At 41.6% G+C, this 19343-nt stretch overlaps 2 protein-coding genes across 2 annotated transcripts in view; both read right to left on the bottom strand.

The window, feature by feature from the left end:
* Positions 1-8569, bottom strand: part of LOC122761355 (zonadhesin-like) — a 36761-nt gene extending 28192 nt beyond the window's left edge. Inside the window, exons 1-18 of the mRNA XM_044016572.1 lie at positions 8557-8569; positions 8391-8462; positions 8169-8295; positions 7940-8073; positions 7461-7658; positions 7146-7295; positions 6483-6662; positions 5307-5423; positions 3619-3768; positions 3362-3514; positions 2937-3152; positions 2657-2761; positions 1988-2132; positions 1623-1834; positions 1262-1480; positions 1016-1122; positions 418-571; positions 56-155 (exon numbers count right to left, since the gene is read on the bottom strand). Of these exons, the coding sequence (XP_043872507.1) occupies positions 56-155; positions 418-571; positions 1016-1122; positions 1262-1480; positions 1623-1834; positions 1988-2132; positions 2657-2761; positions 2937-3152; positions 3362-3514; positions 3619-3768; positions 5307-5423; positions 6483-6662; positions 7146-7295; positions 7461-7658; positions 7940-8073; positions 8169-8295; positions 8391-8462; positions 8557-8569 (2552 nt within the window). The remainder of the gene's footprint in view (positions 1-55; positions 156-417; positions 572-1015; positions 1123-1261; positions 1481-1622; positions 1835-1987; positions 2133-2656; positions 2762-2936; positions 3153-3361; positions 3515-3618; positions 3769-5306; positions 5424-6482; positions 6663-7145; positions 7296-7460; positions 7659-7939; positions 8074-8168; positions 8296-8390; positions 8463-8556) is intronic.
* Positions 8570-10617: 2048 nt separating this feature from the next.
* Positions 10618-18930, bottom strand: LOC122761353 (neurogenic locus notch homolog protein 4-like; the record flags this gene model as incomplete). Its single annotated transcript, XM_044016568.1, has 19 exons — positions 10618-10857; positions 11285-11437; positions 11875-12009; positions 12131-12299; positions 12467-12615; positions 12839-13033; positions 13165-13347; positions 13592-13729; positions 13852-14043; positions 14400-14523; positions 14667-14808; positions 15006-15230; positions 15528-15664; positions 15780-15972; positions 16596-16706; positions 17123-17168; positions 17471-17662; positions 18514-18740; positions 18825-18930. Coding segments are annotated over 19 exons (3057 nt in total), but the record flags the coding sequence as incomplete, so codon positions are not given.
* Positions 18931-19343: the final 413 nt, after the last annotated feature.

Genomic DNA, 19343 nt, shown 5'->3' with positions numbered 1-19343 from the left:
AATATATACATTTTTATGGTACAGAGAGACTGAGTGCAGCCAGTAAGTAAGTTACCCCTGAGGACAGGCACTGCAGCTGGCTCGGCCGTCCTCTTTACTGATGGTTCCCTGGGGGCACAGCTGAGGAGTCACTGAGCCTTCAGAACAGTAATAACCTGGTTGTGTTAAGACAATAGTCAAGAAAGAGAGGCACATTCAAGCAACCACACAGGCACCACAGTGGACAGAGTTCGATTTTGAATGTCCACAGACCAGCTGCTTATATTAAGCCCTATTAACTTGAAAGAGTGTTTTGTTTGTTTGGCCCTGGGTTAATGTTAATTTTAGACTTGTTCCTGTTTTCTATTTTTTGTCTTTGTGTAGTATCTTAATTTTTTTGAAGAAAGACAGATGTCTAAACTGTGAGAATCTGACAACCTTTTGGGCACGGTCCTCCATGGCTGTCTCTCAGAGGAGGGTCAGGACGATCTGCACCTCCCAAACAAAAGAAACCTTCCAAGCATTCTCCTGATGGTGCCGAGAGCCCCATGGTATTGCAGTAGTAACCAGGGAGACATGGTTGGCAATTCTCCTGAGAAAGGAAATGAGACAAACAAAGTGAGAGAGGATATTAGGCGAAGATAAAAGCAGAGGGCCTATTACAAAATGAAAAAGATGGTGTGGCACATTGTAACATTGATTTTTTTTTTTTTTATTAAATATTGATTAGCTGAAAAGAAAGGTAAGGCAAGTTATTTTATGTGGGGATTCTTCCCCCATACTTGTTTTTTTAATTTAATTGTGAAAATCTGAAAATATCACAAATATTATCTTGTAGGTATATAATGTATAACATTATATACCATAAAAAGTGACTTATTCTGCTTCTGTTCACATTAATACCATCTTTAAACTGACTAAACAAAAGTAAATGATTTTATTCAGATTCTATCCTTGTGTAATTGTAAGGGGAATAAATGTCCCACTTGATCATTGTCAAGGAAATGATGTGAATGGGGTAGTGAGTCAGAGCAACCTGGGAGATTAATTTGGTAAGGTTAGAGAATGTTCCACGTGGACAGGGCAGAGGATGGATGGTGGCCTGGGGGCAGTAATGACCAACAGGACATGGTCCTCCAATTCCTGTTGAGAGAGGGGACATGGCTACCATTTCTCAACTATTCAAAATAGGAGCACTAATGTGATTGCATCAGACAACACTGCACTTCCAGAATTTGTTAACACCGAGTGCATGTCCAGCAAATATGGCACGTGTGTTTACCTGCAGCCTGTAAGACAGGTCGTGGAGAGGTGTTTCCATGTGAGCAGTAATATCCTTCCTGACATGGTCCAGTGACAGCGGTGCCATTTCTGGAAGAGCAGTAATGGCCACCGTCACACTGCCTGCACTGAGAGACAGACCAGGAGCCTGGATCCGGATCGTAGGTTCCCTCTGGACAGGCTCTCAAGTCAAACCCAGTTCCTTCTGGGCAGTAGAATCCTACATATCACAAATTATACAAAAGGATATCAAAAATTACTGTTTTTGTGCAAATTCACTTGACAGTTGCGTAAAATTTGCATACTACTGTGAATTTATATTTCAAACACTACTGAGAACATACAAAATAGAAACCACACACCTGCAGGACACAGGTGCAGAGTGCCAGACACACAATACCAGCCCGCCTCACAGGGTTCACACCGAGTGGCATGTGTAACAGCAACGTAAGTCCCTGGTTCACAGGGCATAGCATTAACAGTTCCCTCTGGGCAGAAGTAACCCTCGGGACAAGGTCCCCCAGTAATTCTGTCCGTGGGGGTGGATGTAACAGCTCCCTCTACACAGTAATAGCTGAGTAGGATAAAATAAAAGCATGAAAACAATAAAACAAATATAAAGTAAATATTTTGTGCACAATGATGCCTGGGTTTGAACGCTCAGGCATAGAGTCAAGTTAGAGTTAAATATCAATAGCCTTCTTTGTTTAACCAGGGTCTGGTGTACCCCTCAGAGCAGGGTCCTCTAGGTTTAGTGAGTGCAGCAGAGTCACAGTAAAATCCCCCCGGACAGGGCGTGCAGTCCTCCTGGCGGTGCACACCTGAGCTGTTTGACCAGGTTCCTTGAGGGCACGCCAAGGGAGCAGTGGTGCCTGGAAAGATGAAACAAATATCAACTCATATTTCAACTCTAGTACACAAAGGAGTGTGCAGAAAACTGTAAACTGGTGACAAGGATATTGCACTAATTGGGTTTCATACACTGTGACAATGATTTAAGCACTGTAAGCAGACTTTGAGTGCAGCTTAATTGTGACAACACTGTGCAAAAGGCTGCATGCTGTACAGAGCAACTCAGGACAGAGTGCACCCTAGAGCAGCATTAATAAAGCATGGGTCACTGCCCTGAGTAAAGGAGAACAAGTTAATTTAAGTGTATAAAAAGTTACAAGACTTATCTTGTCAGAACTTTCTGTGTCAACAAAGGGTAGTTAGCATGAATAAAACATTTTAGCCCATTTCAGAAGTGGAATGTTAAGGCCCTCTCGCAGCATAAATTTGACAATATTAGCTGCACTGCCACTGCAATTTGATAAATGTCAGGTATCAGATGTACCACTGCATTTAAGCAGTGGCTAGAAATGGACTGCTTATTAAAATGGAACAAGCCAGTAACCTGAGGGACAGTATTGACCAGGCGGACACAGTGAACCTGAGATTCCATCCAGTGGGCTGGGGGAAGATGCTCCCTCTCTGCACCAATGACCAGCATTGCATGGTCCTATGAATAGAAAGACATGATATAATTACAGTCAAATGGCCATTCAAAAACTTAGTGCATGACTTATTAAATATGAACAAATCTGATACACTCGTACCATTATCAAGTCTATAAACGCCACATGACTTGTTGACAATGCTTTAAAGGATTAAAGGCTGAGGTTCATCTTTCTCACCTGCAGGCTCAGACAGTCCCACAGAAGGACAATACTGTCCAGCAGCACAGGGCATGCAGCCTGCTGGGCTGTGTGTGCGCCGTCTTGGGTTGAAGGTGCCTATAGGGCAGGGGTGTTGGTCAGGCAGAGCAGTACCGGCAGGGCAGTAGTGCCCTGTAGGGCATGGCCTCAGCAAAGAGGCATTGGCTAGACCCAGTCTCAACTCACAGTAGTAACCTTGAAAGGGGTGAAATTGAAATCAGCAGGGACAGCTCTACAGACAGCAATGGAAAATTGCTTAAACAGACTTGAAAAATATAATAAATGGAACAGCAGTGAACCAGCTATAAACTTCGTAAAAACAAAGAAATTGCAGGTTTGCCTGTTCACTAAATCAAGAATTGAAGCAGGCTGAACAATTAGAGAAGTGTGAGGAAGACTCCTACCTGCCTCACAGACAGTGCAGGCTTCCTGTTTCTCTCTGTGCTGGTACGTTCCTGGTGGACAGGGCTTTGGAGCTGCACTACCCTGAGGGCAGAAGTGGCCAGCAGGACAGGGCAGAGCTGTGGCAGTAGCCTGACCAGGAGGACACCAGTAGCCTATCAAGTGACCAGACACACAAATCAGTTTAAAAGGATGGTGGGAGATTGAAGGCATAAAAAAGCAACTCTAAACCTTTTTCAAGTATTATGAGTGGAATGACCTTGGCTGCAGGGTCCAGTTGGAGCCCGCAGACCTGCTCCTTCACAGTAGAAGCCAGCAATACATGGCTGACAGCCAGCCTCACTGGTTTGGCCTGGAACTGGTGAGAAAGTACCAGCTGGACACAACTCTGGTTCTGCTGAGCCCTCGTCTGTAGAGAGTTATTGTCAGAGAATGCTGTCACTCAGTTATTCATCTGTTCATTCTTTAGCTTTGCATACCAATGCTTATGCAGGGATATTGGGCACTCTATCGGGCATCCGAGCTTATATCAGGGTGCTATGGCTTGTAGATCCAAATACAGACACAGACCAGGATAAGCCAAGACTGTTCAATTCAAATAAAACTGGTAACTGGGCAACAAGACCACAACTTGGACATATCCAGAGGAAGGTGGTAATTTAATTTAGAAGTCTCACCTGATGCATTTAGAGCTGGAAGTATGGCATAAGAGTACGTCAGCGACAGATAAATCAGTTACAACTTTTGTCGCCAACTCTACTTAACTCCTCAGGAACTGCATAGATGTTGGCAACAACCTTCAAACCGTTTTGCAAGACCTTTGTGATATTATGACATAACTTATTTAAAGTACATTCTCATTAGATCCACAGCGTTGCTTGCCATACAACTTTACCACAATTAGTGCATTTTTAAGCAACTTTCAAAAAAAGAATTATGGAAATTGCTTTGTGCATTGACAGAAAGTGTATAGCAATGACTAAAGTCTGACTTCAACCTCCTCACAGCTTAATGCTTTCTGTAGAGGATCAGTTGCAGTCCACTTGAAAAGAATGATATATTTCCACAAAACCTTTGTTAAAATCTGGCAACACCAACTGACTTACATAGACACCTAACCGACATTCTCATCAATCCCTTCTTTCTTTTTCTTTTATCTTATGTATTAAATTATTATTTTACTGCATTATCACTGATTTTCAATTCTGTAGAATTCAATTTATATGAAATTGAATGCAATATACTCTTTATGATTAATAGGGTTTTTGGTGGGTATGCATATGACTTGCTGTTTTATATACTATGATTGGATTGTTCAATAAAGAAACAGGTGAGGTGGGTGTGGTAGTCATGACTAAGCAATTAGGGAATGAGAAGCTAATGAGTGGGCGATTGAAGGCTTGAGTCAGAGGAATGGCAAAAATATACAGGGCGAAGGCAGTAATCTGAGCAGAATGCACTGGAGAGAAAGTGTGGAGACAACCCGGTCTACACAGGTCAATAGTTTATCAGTGGGCAAACACAAATAGATACAAGATGACTCACACTCTTACTGTACCTGAGGGTAATTTAAGGGTGTCAGAGCCACCTGAGACTTTTAGCCAATTCAAAGTTTCAGTCCAACTAATTTGCATGTCTTTGGTCTATGGAGAGAAATGCTTTTGAAGAAGGTTACCTTGTCCTCTTTTCTATATAGGCTTGTATATATATATATATATTATTAAGCACACGTAGATTCAAATCTCTTTGTATGCTGAGTAGCAGAAAACTAATTTTATGAACAAATTGGATTATTTTTCCATTTGAACTCAATCATGATATTATCTGTATCTAATGCACTGTTAATTTCACCAAGCACTACACTCTACTACACTGCTATTATGGGTTTTAAAACAGTGTTGGCAGGTTATTGATAGAATTGTTACAGAGCAGTAAAGACGGTCTTACCACAGTATGTCCCAGATGGACAAATGTTGCCTGTTTCTTCATCTGTTGGTCTGGCTTTAGTGGCTCCTCCCACACAGTAAAACCCAGGCGAACAGGGACCCATTGGAAGAGCCAAACCTTTTGAAAAGCATTTGTTATTGTTATTTTAAATACTTCAAATTTCATGTACAGAATGAATAAACTGGAGACTGTCATGCATATATATATATACAATAGCATCACAACCTACATTTTACAATCTTAACCCTAGCAAAAAAAAATAAACAGTGTGCCCTCTATGAGTTCAAACATTTCTTCACATATTGCAGTCTTTTAAAGTTTTATAATGAATGTCAAGCACAGGAAAATGTAGCTTCTGCTGGGTTTAAAAGTGATCCCACTGGTTTGAGTTAAGCCTTGTACCTCTTGCATTTACACTACATGGTGCAAGTGACCCAATTCTGAGCTTCTCTTCCCATGTGGCACAAATTAGATATGACCCATGCAGAGAGATTCAGATATCGTCAGATTCAGGCCTCATTCATATTTGGCAATAAATCTGATATGAATGCCATGTTAGTAGGTCCATATCAGACCTACTAACATGGCAGAGACAACATATCAGGCATCACGACCTGCAGTGTAAATGCAGCCTTGCCTTAATTCACAAACAAATGATGATCTGCATATTTGATTTGATTTTTATGCCGGACACCCTTCTGGATACGACCCAGGCTTGGGACTGGCATTATCAGTGCCATTTCCTCAGAGCACTACAGCATATTGTTGAGGTTGAACAGTACCAAAGACAAGAACAACCCTAACCCAACCTAAATTAATTAAAGCTAAATTAAAATATCATTAATTTATAATATATTAATTTAGCTTTAACATACAGCAGTTAATAACAATTTTACATTGTAAGTTTCCGTCACAAAACTTCATTGCCTCCATTTAATTATAGGCCATTGCAATATCAGTGACCACCAGTGAGATGCATGGAGCTGGTCCTTGCCTTTCTAAAGTCAGTCAATGTTAAATTGCAAATGACTCACTGTGAGTAACTGGTGGTTAATCATTAAAAAAATGTATAATAATTTAAATGCTCTCATAAAAAGAGAACTGCAAAAACAGTGACACTATAATTTTGTCCAGGACAGCCCGACAAGAGAATAAGCTACAATCGTGTTCAAGTACCTGAGATGTTACAGAAGGTTCCAGGTAGACAAGGCAGAGGCTCTGAGCTACCAAGAGGGCAGTAAAAGCCAACCTGGCAGCGCCCCCCAGTGGAGGTAGCTGGACATAAACAGTTTGCATTTGTGTAATTGTCCAGATCAAAAGGCTGAGAGTTCCATGCTGCTGACACACAGAACCAACCTAGGAGGAGAAAACACAAGCGACACTGAGACGATGATGACAGAGTGTTGACTGTCCGTCTGTCTCTGTGATACATAAAAATGGGTGGGGTGGAGTGGCTCAGTGGTTAAGACCAGTACCCTATGTGCGAAAAACATCATGGTCGCAATGGTCGCAAGTTCGATTCCACCCCTCGCTGACTGTACTCAATTCCATTGTAAGTCGCTTTGGATAAAAGCGTCTGCTAAATGACATGTAATGTAATGTAAAAAAATGATTTGCTCCTGTCATACGAGATGCTGAACATGAAGACAACAGACCAGAGTGAAAGATATCAATCATTAATATGAAAAATAGAAGAATAATGTGAAAGTTTTGTTTCTAAAAATTCAGTTTGAAGAAATTAGCTTAAATATAAACTTAAATAATGTTGTTGGTCCCTAGAGATAAATAAGCTTGCACAAAGGACAAGTGATAGAAATGAACAAAGACACTAATACAGACCAGCCTTGCATTTTCCAGACACTTTGGTCAGCCTCTCCTTCTCACAGAAATGTCCTGGAGGGCAAGGCAGACAACTGTCCAGACTTTGAGTCATGGGTTCTGGGTTGTAGTATCCACGAGGGCAAGGAAATTGGGTGGCATGCCTTGTACCTGAATGCACAATTACATTCAATTAGCCTGTACCTTGTTATTTTTATCAATTCAGAGACAGAGTGCAACAAGAACATAGGATAACAAGAGGATAGTCTATGACATTACAATAGAAAATGTATGAATACACACAACCATTACGAAAAGTGTTGTGTGTAAGTGTACCATCAGGGCAGTAGAATCCAGGGGGACAGGGGAACATGAAGAAGTTCCCAGTCTTCTCTGGACAGTAGTATCCAGCAGGACAGCGGGAACACATAAATTGTCCAGTGAGGTTGGTGTAGGTTCCAGCTGGACAAGGCACTGGGCTAGAGCTGCCCTCTGGGCAGTAATGAGCTGGTGGGCAATGACCCCCTTCTGAGCCTAGAGAATTAAACAAATGGAGTGGGATAACTACTGCTTAGCTCTTAATGTGATAAAACCTGTGATAAATCCTGATTCATTCAACAAGCATGCACTAAACAAAACACCCACACAAACTCAAATTCCATGCATTTATAGCATGTGTTTCTCTTCTGCCTATTTACAGGGTTACCATCCATGCAGTATATATTAATTATAGAAATACACAGTATTAACAATAAATTGATTCATTGAAAACTGAAACAGTTTGGTCAAATTTGAACATGCCATGCCAATTGTACCTGTAGCTGTTTTATCTCCCCCTGAACAGTAGAATCGAGCTTCACACAGACCAGATGGATGAGTAAGACCTGCAGTACCACAGAAGTGACCCGCTGGACATGGAATACACTCAGAGACGTCTGTCAAATGAAGACTGCAAAGACATACCCACATAATATATTGTAACAAAGTAAAAGGTGAATTGGTGAAACTATGTGCGGTATGGGTGTAATATTTTCACCCACTGACCTGTTGGAGTAGGTCCCTGGTGGACATGGCAGAGGGAGAGTGTTTCCCTCAGGACAGTAACTTCCTTTTGGACATGCACCTCCTATACCAGTGCTGAAGTTGCCATCAGGGTTCTGAAAGTTTACACCTCGAGAAGTTTTAAGTGAAGTTCAGTCATCAACCCAGTTTAGCAATACAAACAAATCTATGGTAAATAACTTTGCTTACATCATACACATTTACCTGCTATGCAGTAATAACCAGCCTGACAGGGTCCAGTTGGCTCAAACAGACCCCAGTCCTCACAGTAGAACCCTGTTATCAAAGCATGAAAATGTTTAAACTTTTAAAAATCAGATTCAGCTCACCTATACATTTAAAACGACCCAGTGTCTCTGAGCCAGAGCACTGCTAACAAACATGTGACAACACTTTCACCTGCTGGACAAATGAGGCATTGCTCTACTTGGCTGAGGCCAATCTGAGAGCTGTATGTGCCAGGAGGGCAAGGTAGGATGCCCTCAACACCACCACCAACACAGTAGTGTCCTGCTGGACAGGGCTGGACACCTTCTCCTGACAGACAGTATGTTCCTGAGAAACAGTCATCGCACACGTCCGCCCCTTCATCCACAATCAAAGAGAGGAAAAATAAATAGCTTCCTGCATTTTATATTACATATTTTGATATCTCATTTATTATGCAGGTTAATTTTTTTTCCCTGCACCAGGCCTCTTCCCCTGCATACACAATCAAAAATAGGAAAATCAAATAGCTTCCTGCATTTTATATATTAGATATTGATACCTCTTATATTATTCAGGTTCATTTTTCTGTACCTGTTGTGTTCGAGTAAGTTCCATCAGGGCAGAGTACAGGAGAAGCTGAGCCCATGGGACAGTAGTGTCCAACTGGACATATGTCTCCCGTTACTCCATCTGAGGGTATTGGAGACATGGCCCCTCCTGAACAGTAATAGCCTATAAAATTAGTAAATACATAAGTGATGATGTAAGTCAAACATAATAAGCAAGTCAAGCAAGTCTGAAGTCTTAACCTAATTCTCATTCTTGCAAAAATCAAGAAAGTTACAAGTCAAGTCGTGTGAGTATAGAAGATTTAGATTTAATTGTTTAAAAAGACAGTCACTTTGAACTGCTACAGTTATATCTGTGACAAAATCACTGTTACTCGTACAGTGTAAAGACTGCTTGGTGGTTCCATACAACTGGGGGACCACGTTATAAAATTAAAATAAATAAAATGTAAAGAATACTGACAGTCCATGTCAATTAAACCATGGTTATAAATATTTGGCTGAAAGAACCGACACGTTTTCCGCACTTATCATCTGCTTTTCACTCAGCGAGACGTTAGCTAGTGTTAGCTTAAAGTAGCAACCACCTGACTTCCTGTCTTACCTTTCTTTGCGGGATTTGAATGGACTAATGAAAGTTCACGTAGTGGAGTCGCTCGGTTGCCAGGTTTGTACGCAAGGCCACAAAAGCGAGAAGAGTGTAGGCCGCTCCGTGAATTGCGTTTTTTTTCACTTGCATCAATGAACGATAGACAATCACAGTGCAAGTACTTAGTGAAGTTGTTTAAAATTAAATATTAATTTTGGAGAGTCATGTACATGGAGCACTCTTGTCAATGGAAACAACATTCGCCTAAATATTAACTTTAGCTTGCAGCCCTGCAAAACGAACTGTTAGCCCATCAATGGTAGTTCAGTGAAAAAACATTGTATAGTAATGGTTGATTTAATAACTGTATGGCTGATTACGTTAATTCTATAGAGTGCATACATTTCCAAAAATGAAAGCATGACAAAAACATTATATTATATTTTATATTATTGTCACAGTGTTAAGTAATTTAAACAGTGGCTCTGTCATTCATATTATACTTGTATGTGTATGTAACTTCTTCACTGTGACAAAAATGGAGGGGCTTAATTCTGCTTGCTTGAAACTGCTGCAATTTCTTTGCCCAGGCACTAAGTGACGCTGTCGTGAAAAAATGGGCTCAACTGCATTTGAGAAAATGTACTATAAATATAGTCAAGCCATTTCCAGTCGTTTTACGCAAGTCTTAGTCGATTCTTGTAGTTAAGCAAGTCTCATGTCCTCAAATTTGCAACTTGAGTCTGACTCGATTCCCCAGCTCTGCTCTCTCAAATTAAATCCATTTGAGTTATTTATTTCTCCTTTTGTGTCACTTTTGTTATGGAAAATAAGGGACAGGAATTGTTATCTATCTATAAAAATGAGTATGAATGGATGTATTTACTCATACAGGTAATACAAGTAAATAAATTAAACTCATAAGAAAAGTATGATTATGTCCCTTAGTCTTTCTTATTCCTCTATTAAATAATGAAATGTCCTTCATGTTGGTGGTTCATGTTAATAGAGACCAAAAAATCTATATGTATCTGTACAGAGATGTTTTTCATCAACTAATGTCTCAGATACACATACCAGCATCACAGATTCCTGTGGGCTGATTTAGTCCTGTACTGCTGCAGTAGTGTCCCGGAGGACACGGCATACAGGAGGACAGGTTTTCGGCTCCCACTGTGTTGCTCCAGGTTCCTGCAGGGCAGGGTTGCTGCTGTGGGTGTTTGGTCCCTTGTGGGCAAACGTAGCCTGCAGGACACATGCCACCAAAGGCCACAGCCACCTGCAGCAATGTTGCAGTGATGATCTGATTATCATAAACAAGTTTAATCATTTTGGCTTTAATTTCTACTATGATATTGAAAAGTGTAGGCCTTTTTTATGTGGGCAGTTAGCTGTCATTCATTTCACACGCATTACTTATGCTTATGCTATGCAATCTTGACTTAGTGTATCTCGATTAATATTAATGTCAAACGAGAAAAAACACTATCTCAGTTTTTGTGTATTAAAATCCTGCCATCAAATTACTTAGAAGTGCAGAAATTATGAATACTAATTGTTTTGTGTCATATTAGAAGCACATTTATGATTATATATATGTCGGTGATGCACTGTGCACAGCCATGTTTCATGATCATGAAAGTGACTAGCTTTTGTCATACAGACCACTTTATTAAATAAATGATTAATGTTTATGGGCAAGTTTTCTGAGTTGTTATAAAGTGTCTTACCGGAGAAGCAGTGGTGGCTCCAGAGGTGCAGTAGTGTCCTGGATCACAGAGACCCTGAGGACCAGAGAGACCGACTCTGCCGCAGAACCAACCAGCCTCACACGGCCGACAGTGCTGCACAGCATCACCACCAGGCTGGTCAGAGTAAGAACCCTGAAAAATCACACAGTATCATTTTATTATTTGACCTACTACTGTAATGATTTTCATAGAGGGGAGATAAAACATTACACACTGATAAGTAGGAAAGAGATGTGGAATAGTCAGAATCAGTATTATAATGCCAGCCAAAATCAGTGGATCAGATATGGGTAAAAGACAAGTAATCCTACACCCTAAATATCACATAAATGTATAATTTAATGAAGGCAACATGCACCATCATGTGACAGAGAGATGTTTTTGAAATGGATTGTTATACTTTGGTGGTAAATGCATCAACACATAATATTATGTCTTATTAACAATTGATTAAAAATGTAACATGCAACATTGTACTTGACACACAAAAACAAGGTTGACTTGAGAATAATGATGAGCTGCTGAAAATACACATAGACACATTTTCATACAAACACTCAAATACTGACTGGTGGACAGGGGTGAGCAACTGAGGACCCTGGAGGACAGTAATGTCCTGTGGGACAAAGCGGTGCCTGGAACAAGCCTGTCTGGTTACACAGTCTGCCCCCCCAACACGCCATACATGATTGTGCACCTCGCTGCTGTGGAGGATTTATGGACAAGGGAATAAACTTGACTGTGGCATCATCATCTCATTCTTTAATTTCAACAGCATATCGTCAGAGGAGGTAGGAGAAGTATTATGTATGTGCAACTTCTTACCATTTGAAAAGTGCCGAGAGGACATGGGTGTGCTCTAAATGCTCCCTCCAAGGTAAAATAACCCTTGTCTACTTCATGCTGAATGGGTGAAGCTGAGCCACCAGTACAGTAATAACCAGGAAAACAGGGGCCTGAGGGTGAGGTGTTGTTGTAACCTAAACAATAGAAACTGACAAGGAGAGAAATACAGTATTGTGACTAAGAGTAAACCGCACTCCACCAGTTTATATCAGCATAATCATATTTCAAAGAACAATAATAATAATACTAATCCTTCCAGTTTCAAGAGGGTTCTTGCAACCTTGTTGCTCGAACCCTAAAAATGATTGATTTTACCCTGGTGGACAGATGACACACTCCTCTGGTCCAATGAGGCCAGTGCTGTTGCTGAAGGTGCCAGGGGGACAAGGGCGGGGAGTGACAGAAGCCAGAGGGCAGTAACTTCCTGCTGGACATAAACCTCCTGTCGGACCATCAACTGGGGTCTGGATCAGTGCACATGTGGAAAATAATCCGAAATGCACTGTAGTGAATACTTCCATTCATAAAATGCAAATACCTGTAATGTTTCATTATGAGAGTAAAGTGGCTTGATTTGACATTATTCACACATAAAAAGTCCCTCTCAGGGAGACTGGCAATCCAGTTTATGGAATTTAGTGGGGATCAACATTTATTCAGTAACTTAATGAGACAGTGTTCTCATACAGCAGACGTGGCTCGCCCTCTACAGTAGAAGCCCTCTCGGCAGCTTCCAGAAGGCTCGGTGAGTCCCACACTGTTGCAGTACTGGCCTCCGCCACAAGAGGAGCACTCAGACCTATCACTGAGAGCAGAGCGGGAGCTGAAGGTTCCTTCAGGACAAGGTTCTGGAGCAGAAATACCCTCTGGACAGTAAAAACCCTGTGAATAGTGTGACACAGACAAAGACAGACAAGGGGAAGGACACAGACAGTTTCTACCTGAGACTCTATATATGTTTTGAAAAGTTTCACTGCCAATGGAATGAAATCAAAAGATATTTTTAAATGTACCTCAGGGCAGACTAAAGGTGTGCCAGTTCCCAATATGGCACAGTAATACCTGGATGGACATAAAACACATGCTTCTCCACTGTGACCAAGTGTGTTGTTCCTGTATCGGCCTGCCTGGCATGGGTGGGTATAAGGGTCGCCAGTCCCCGTGGGGCAATAATGCCCATCAGGACATATTCCTGTCTGAAACATCACAGAACACAAAGTAATTATGTCATTAATCTTGTCAGTAGATTGTTCACGCTACAACTGACGTTAATAACAAATAAATATACAGCTAAAAGTATAAAAGGAACACCAAATTGTAATTTAAACCTTGAGGAATTAAATATTTTAGCTGATAATATTTACTGATGATTAGGTTCAAAACGACACAGAAAACTAAAGACTGCGATAATTAAATGAAACAATTTCTTTATTATCTTACAGGTCTGATGAGAGACTGCTCTTCAGGCTGCTCAGAGTAACAGTACTTCCCCTCAGGACACTGGACACACTCGCTTATGTCACGGAGACCTGGAAATTCACTATAGGTACCATTTGGACATGGAATGGGGTTGGGATCCTATGAGGTAACAGTCACAGGTATAGTTTAGTAGATCAAAAGTGTGTCAAACATGTGTGAAAGCAGAACATATTAAATAAAAATGTTCCCTCTGTTGCTGTATGTATCACTCTCTGACTTACAATGCCCCCTCCAGGGCAGTAGAAACCTCGAGGGCAGAGGGTGGCTGAACGTTGGGGGTCCCGAGCCAAGCCTTGAGAGCAGAGAAAGCCTGCGGGGCACACCATGACACTTAGCATGGCTTCCTCACTCGTGGTCTCATTACTGCAGTAATGGCCCTGCAGGCATGGAGAACACTCCACAGAGCCCTCATCCTATACACAAGAGAACGTGAAGGGTTAACGGGTTGAAGTTAAGGATAACTATAATATGGAGGGGGGGCACACAAAAACGTGGAGATGGTAACACGATGCAGGGGGAAAATAACACTGACATTCAATGTGGAGTCCCAAAAATGACATCTAATGGAAATGTACCTTCTCTTTTTGCAGATGTACTGCACATACAGAGCGTGTAATGTAAGATTATAAATACCACTGTGGATGGAAGGTGCTGATCTAAAAACAGGACGATCAGAATGGCTTATGGAAGGACAAAACTATAACATAATAGGCTCTCTCCACAAGTTCTGTCATTTGACCAGTCATACTGTTATACATGGGGCCCTTACAGAGTAGCTGCCAGCTCCGCACACTCTGGGGTTGACAGTGGCTGAGAGGGGACAAAAATATCCGGCGGGGCAAGTAGAGCAGTCCTCCAACCTCTGACCACCTTTCAGATGGCGAAATGTGGAGCTGGAGTAAGACAGGACAAAGTGGATAGATAGCACCAGCTAAATCCATGAATTCGTAGCAATTTCTTTCCATATCATTATCCTTGTTAACTTTATCCCTTTCGTAACATTCCTGCTGAGAGTCAGCACACAATTACTGCTTACGGTGGGCATGGTGAAGGTTTGGAGGTGCCTTGCTGACAAAATGAGCCTTCAGGACAAATCAGACAGTCATCTCTGTGTCTGTTACCCATTCTCAGGCTGTAGGTGCCTGCAGGGCAAGGAAACTGGGTGCCATATGCGGTCCCTGGTGATGCAACATTGACAGTTATATCTACAGGAATGACTCATTTTCACGGGTCTGGAAAAGAAGCAACCCTATCATTTATGCATATTTTTTATGAAAAGCTGTTTTTAGTCTTTAGTTTGAAAAGTAAAGTATCCAATTCAAAAAGGTTTGGTGCGTTTTTACTGTATATTACCACTCATGTCACGCTCATGTACCTTCAGGACAGTAGTGTCCAGAGCTGCAGCGACCTGACGGGGCTCCAGACCCAGCCAAACAGTACCAGCCCTGAGGGCACGGTCGACACTCGCTTTCAGCCTTCAGTCCACTACGACTGTTCCATGTTCCCACAGGACATTTGTACTGTGTGGGGAACATTGTTCCAGGGGGACAGTAATGCCCTGCAAAGCAGGAGAGTGGAGGTCTCTGGATACCACCAGTTCCTGAAAAGTGTAAATAACATGGCCATCAAGGTGCGAAAACTGCAAATCATTGATATATTCTTATAAAATCTGACACTGATATAATTTGACAATATTTCGGAAATTATTCCCAACCCGAGAATCTTTTAGTAAAGTAAATTCTAAGTAATATTTGTTTATCGTTATGAAATTGGGACAGATATTCATTGTTAATTTCTATAGAGCAAGGGTGGCAGCCAACATAATATAACCACAATGCACCCTTTGTGTCCACAGAAAGAAAAGGTAAGCTGAACATGTGTGAAAGATAACTGTCACCTCGTAGACAAGCGTATCGTGCTGGGCACTGCTGACACTGTGAGCGGTCAGTGAGGTCAGTGCGGTTGCTCACTGTTCCTGGTGGACAGGCGTTGGTAGGCTCGTTGGGTTTAGAGGAACCAGGAGGACACACAAACCTAATGGATTCAGGAAAACCAATATGCTGGATAACAGGATTATATGACAGAAAATATAACAAAACGTTAAAAGTTAAAAACAGGATGTTTGCCGTACCAGGATGAGGTAACTTACCCTTGCATGCAGTCCACATCAGGGGCTTTAAGAGCTACCTGTGTGCAGGCCTTCCCTGCATAGCACTCTCTGCAATCAGCCAGCTCATCCTGACCCTCTAAAGGGTTAAAGGAGCCTGGTGGACACGGCACAGGGTCACTCCTTCCCTCAGGACAGTAAAAACCAGCGGGGCATTTGAGACAATCTTTCACACCTGGGGAAAACAGATATAAAAAACATTGTTGTTATGGTATGAGTGTAAAATTAGAAAACAATGCAGGTCTGCTTTATTAAGATGCCTTAAATATTTGTTCGCCTAGCTTGTGATACATCCTTATTATGCTGGCAAAGCTTGTCCATCTACTTTTTATAGCTAAATTGGACTCTCCCTCTCTTTGCCCTAATGGCCCCCATTTGTTTCTATTTCTTGTCTGTATATTCCACTTCATCATAGTAGCTATGAGTTAGACAGCAATAGTAAATGGTGTGCATTTCTAATCTTGATGACCACTCACGGCTGCTTTACACCACAGATTTGCCTTTCACCCATTCTCTTAAACATCCATACAGTGCTTCTGTGTCTTGTGCAGGGACACATCACCACGTATAGAGCAGAGCTAGAGCTCAAACCCACATCCTTCTAGTTGAAAGACAACCCACTCAACCACTGAGGCATGGCCGCCTCCATAACACTGTATTAGTTTTAGCTTGAGGGAGCAGTTTCCAAATGTTGATGGTGAATTTATTTTAAATACTAAAAACTACTTGAGTAGTAGTGAGGGTAAAAACCTCGCTACTGTTGTAGTAGGTGTAGTATAATACAGAACATAAACTGACTTATTGCCCCTTGGTGAGGGGTGAAGGTGCCTCGAGGACATATCACTTCCGTCAAGGTGCCGGCAGGGCAATATCTCCCGCGAGCACAGGGCAAACCAGGACCTGATGAGCCTGTCTCACAGAAATACAGAAAAATGCACAACACAGAAGATGAGACAGAGGGCACAGTTCATCCTGCAGTAACATTACCACTAAAATTGATCTTTATTCCATGTTCTTTCTTAAAAGGTTAAGTAACAAATAAATCCTACAAGTGACTTTTGCACATCAGAATTACTATTATTACGATTGCACACGATTACTAATGATGTTTTAATCTCGTCCTACTATTTATATTCCCATGTTTGTATTTTACTTTGCTGTGTTTCCATCACAGGTCGTTACAAAAATTGAGGACCCAAATGTAGACTGGACACAAACAAAAAGTCTTTAATAGATCAAAAATACAAAATGGCAAATAAACAAAATAAAAAAAAATATTAAAAGCAAGAGGAAAAGACAAAAGAAAAGCTGAAGTAGAAAAATACCTCCAACTCTGGGAACAGAAAACAGGAACATGTGCACTGAGACAAACTAAACGAACCAGTGGGGAGCAGGAGACTAAACATATTAAAGAGGCAGGGATAATCAGACACAGGTGAGGCAAATTAGACACAGGTGAATCACATTAGGGCGGGGCAGACAATCAACAGGGAAGCCAGGACAGGAAGTCGGATTTAACAAGCTGCACACACACAAGGAAGAAGAACCAAATAAAACAGGAAAGCAAAAACGGAAATAAAAACCCAAGGTATAGAAAACTGAAGAAGTAAACAGAATAAATGTCCAACAAAATGCGCCTGCATTGAAGTCAGTCTATCAATGCTGGGACTTACCTGCAGGACAAAAACGTCCTTCTCCACACCTCTTACAGGCTGCCCTACTTGTCTGACCCAGTTGTTCCCCTGCTGTACCAGCAGGGCAAGGTGACCCATGAGGGGTGGCAGTGCCTTCTTCACAATAATATCCTTGTGGGCACAGGAACTGGGAGATGGGTCTTTGTGAGCTGCCCTCCAGACAGTAAAAACCTACAGACACAGTGCATTTATAAGTTAGGTCATCATGTTTTTGCAAAATGTGACATGTGGTAAAGTCATATAAGCCACTTTCAAGAAGAATGAATGGGTCAATTCATTTGGGAAATGGTTCACAAAATACTTGTATGTATGCATATTAATAAAATAGCTAGTAGTTTTTTTACTGACCAAAATAGATTGTGATTTCATTTAAATGGGTTTTATTTTACTGTGTACCAAGAGTTCAAATGATCCTTCAACTAGGTGCATGGGGAAATAGATTAGTTTATATTTACCTAGTGTTTGCTCTTGTTTTTATGTTTATTTCTATATTTTCTGTCATTTTTTATAATTATTTAATTGATATTAAATGTACATGAGTACCATACTTATTGAGGTACATGTGGACATGACTGTATAGGCATGCACACATATGGACTTGAGAAGCCAGAGCAGCGTGGGTAGGTTTATAGGCGGAAACTGAAGTGTTGGTCCCCACCTGCAGGACAGATAGTACAGTCTCTCAGCCTTTGCAGACCTTCTATGGCGCCGTAGGTCCCTGCAGGACAAGGTAGAGCTACACCTCCTACACAGTAATGACCTGGAGGGATGAAGGAGGGGGGGAAAAAACTCAAATACATACATATGCTCTTGCTGGTTCAAATTCTGGGACATTTCAAGGGCTGGGGTGCCCCTGAGCAAGGTACCCAACCACCTTTGACTTGTGTGTGTTCACTACTGGTGTGTAAAAGGATGGGTTAAATGCAGAGGTTAAATTCTGTATCACTAATGGTGTGTATGCAAATTGAAGAAAAATAATTCTCGCCAATACAGTAAGCATTACATGAAAGTAACTAACCTACTGGACAGACCACACATGCTGACTCTTCCCTGTCGTTGTATGTTCCTGGTCGACAGGCGATGGGTTGAGTAGATCTGTGCACTGGTTGGCTCCAGCGGGCGGCCACAGCCCCCGCACACAGAAAGGATGTATCATTACAGCTGTGGCAGGAAATCTGGCCAGGTGTGGAAGACCAGCCAGGAGGACAAGGAAGAGGCTGTGACATCCCATTATCCGGGCAGTAACTTCCTGTTACAGCAAGAGGACACTATTATTTGTGTATCATTTTATAATTTTTGCTTTCACATAGTCATTTAATGTTGCTTTCATTACCTGGTGGACACCGCAGACACTGGATAGTACATACAGTGGAATAGAAGCCGGGGGCACAGTCATTACACACAGTGTGATCTTCACTGGGCTCTTCGCCAGGTCCACACTGTGATGCACACATGAGAAATCAACAAAGAAAGAAGGAGAAAAGGCATATTTCATTTCTCTGATAATTAAAACTACAATCGTATCTTCTTCTTCTCTTTTTTTGAATGAAGATACAGAAATGTTTTGCCTCAGGATTTGCAAATCATTCTGTTACCTTATGAGGGAATCCAGAGGAACAGACAGAGTCTACAGGGCAAGTAAGACACTGCAGTACACCTTCAGGAGAATGTTGTCCGGGAGGACATAAAAAGAGGCTCCCATTGACAGGGTCACATGAAAAACCCACAGGACACAGCCTACAGTCCACCCTGTCCTCCGAACTGATCAGGCCTGGAAAGCATGGCTGCAACATACAGACAACGTCAAACACAGTAGTGAAGTGTGTCAGCTTTATGATGTGGGTAGATGTTT

The sequence above is a fragment of the Solea senegalensis genome, unplaced genomic scaffold (assembly GCF_019176455.1).
Source record: "Solea senegalensis isolate Sse05_10M unplaced genomic scaffold, IFAPA_SoseM_1 scf7180000014654, whole genome shotgun sequence".
Classification (NCBI taxonomy): Eukaryota; Metazoa; Chordata; class Actinopteri; order Pleuronectiformes; family Soleidae; genus Solea; species Solea senegalensis.
The sequence above is the reverse complement of the archived record's forward strand: the minus strand, read 5'-3'. Positions and strand labels throughout refer to the sequence as shown.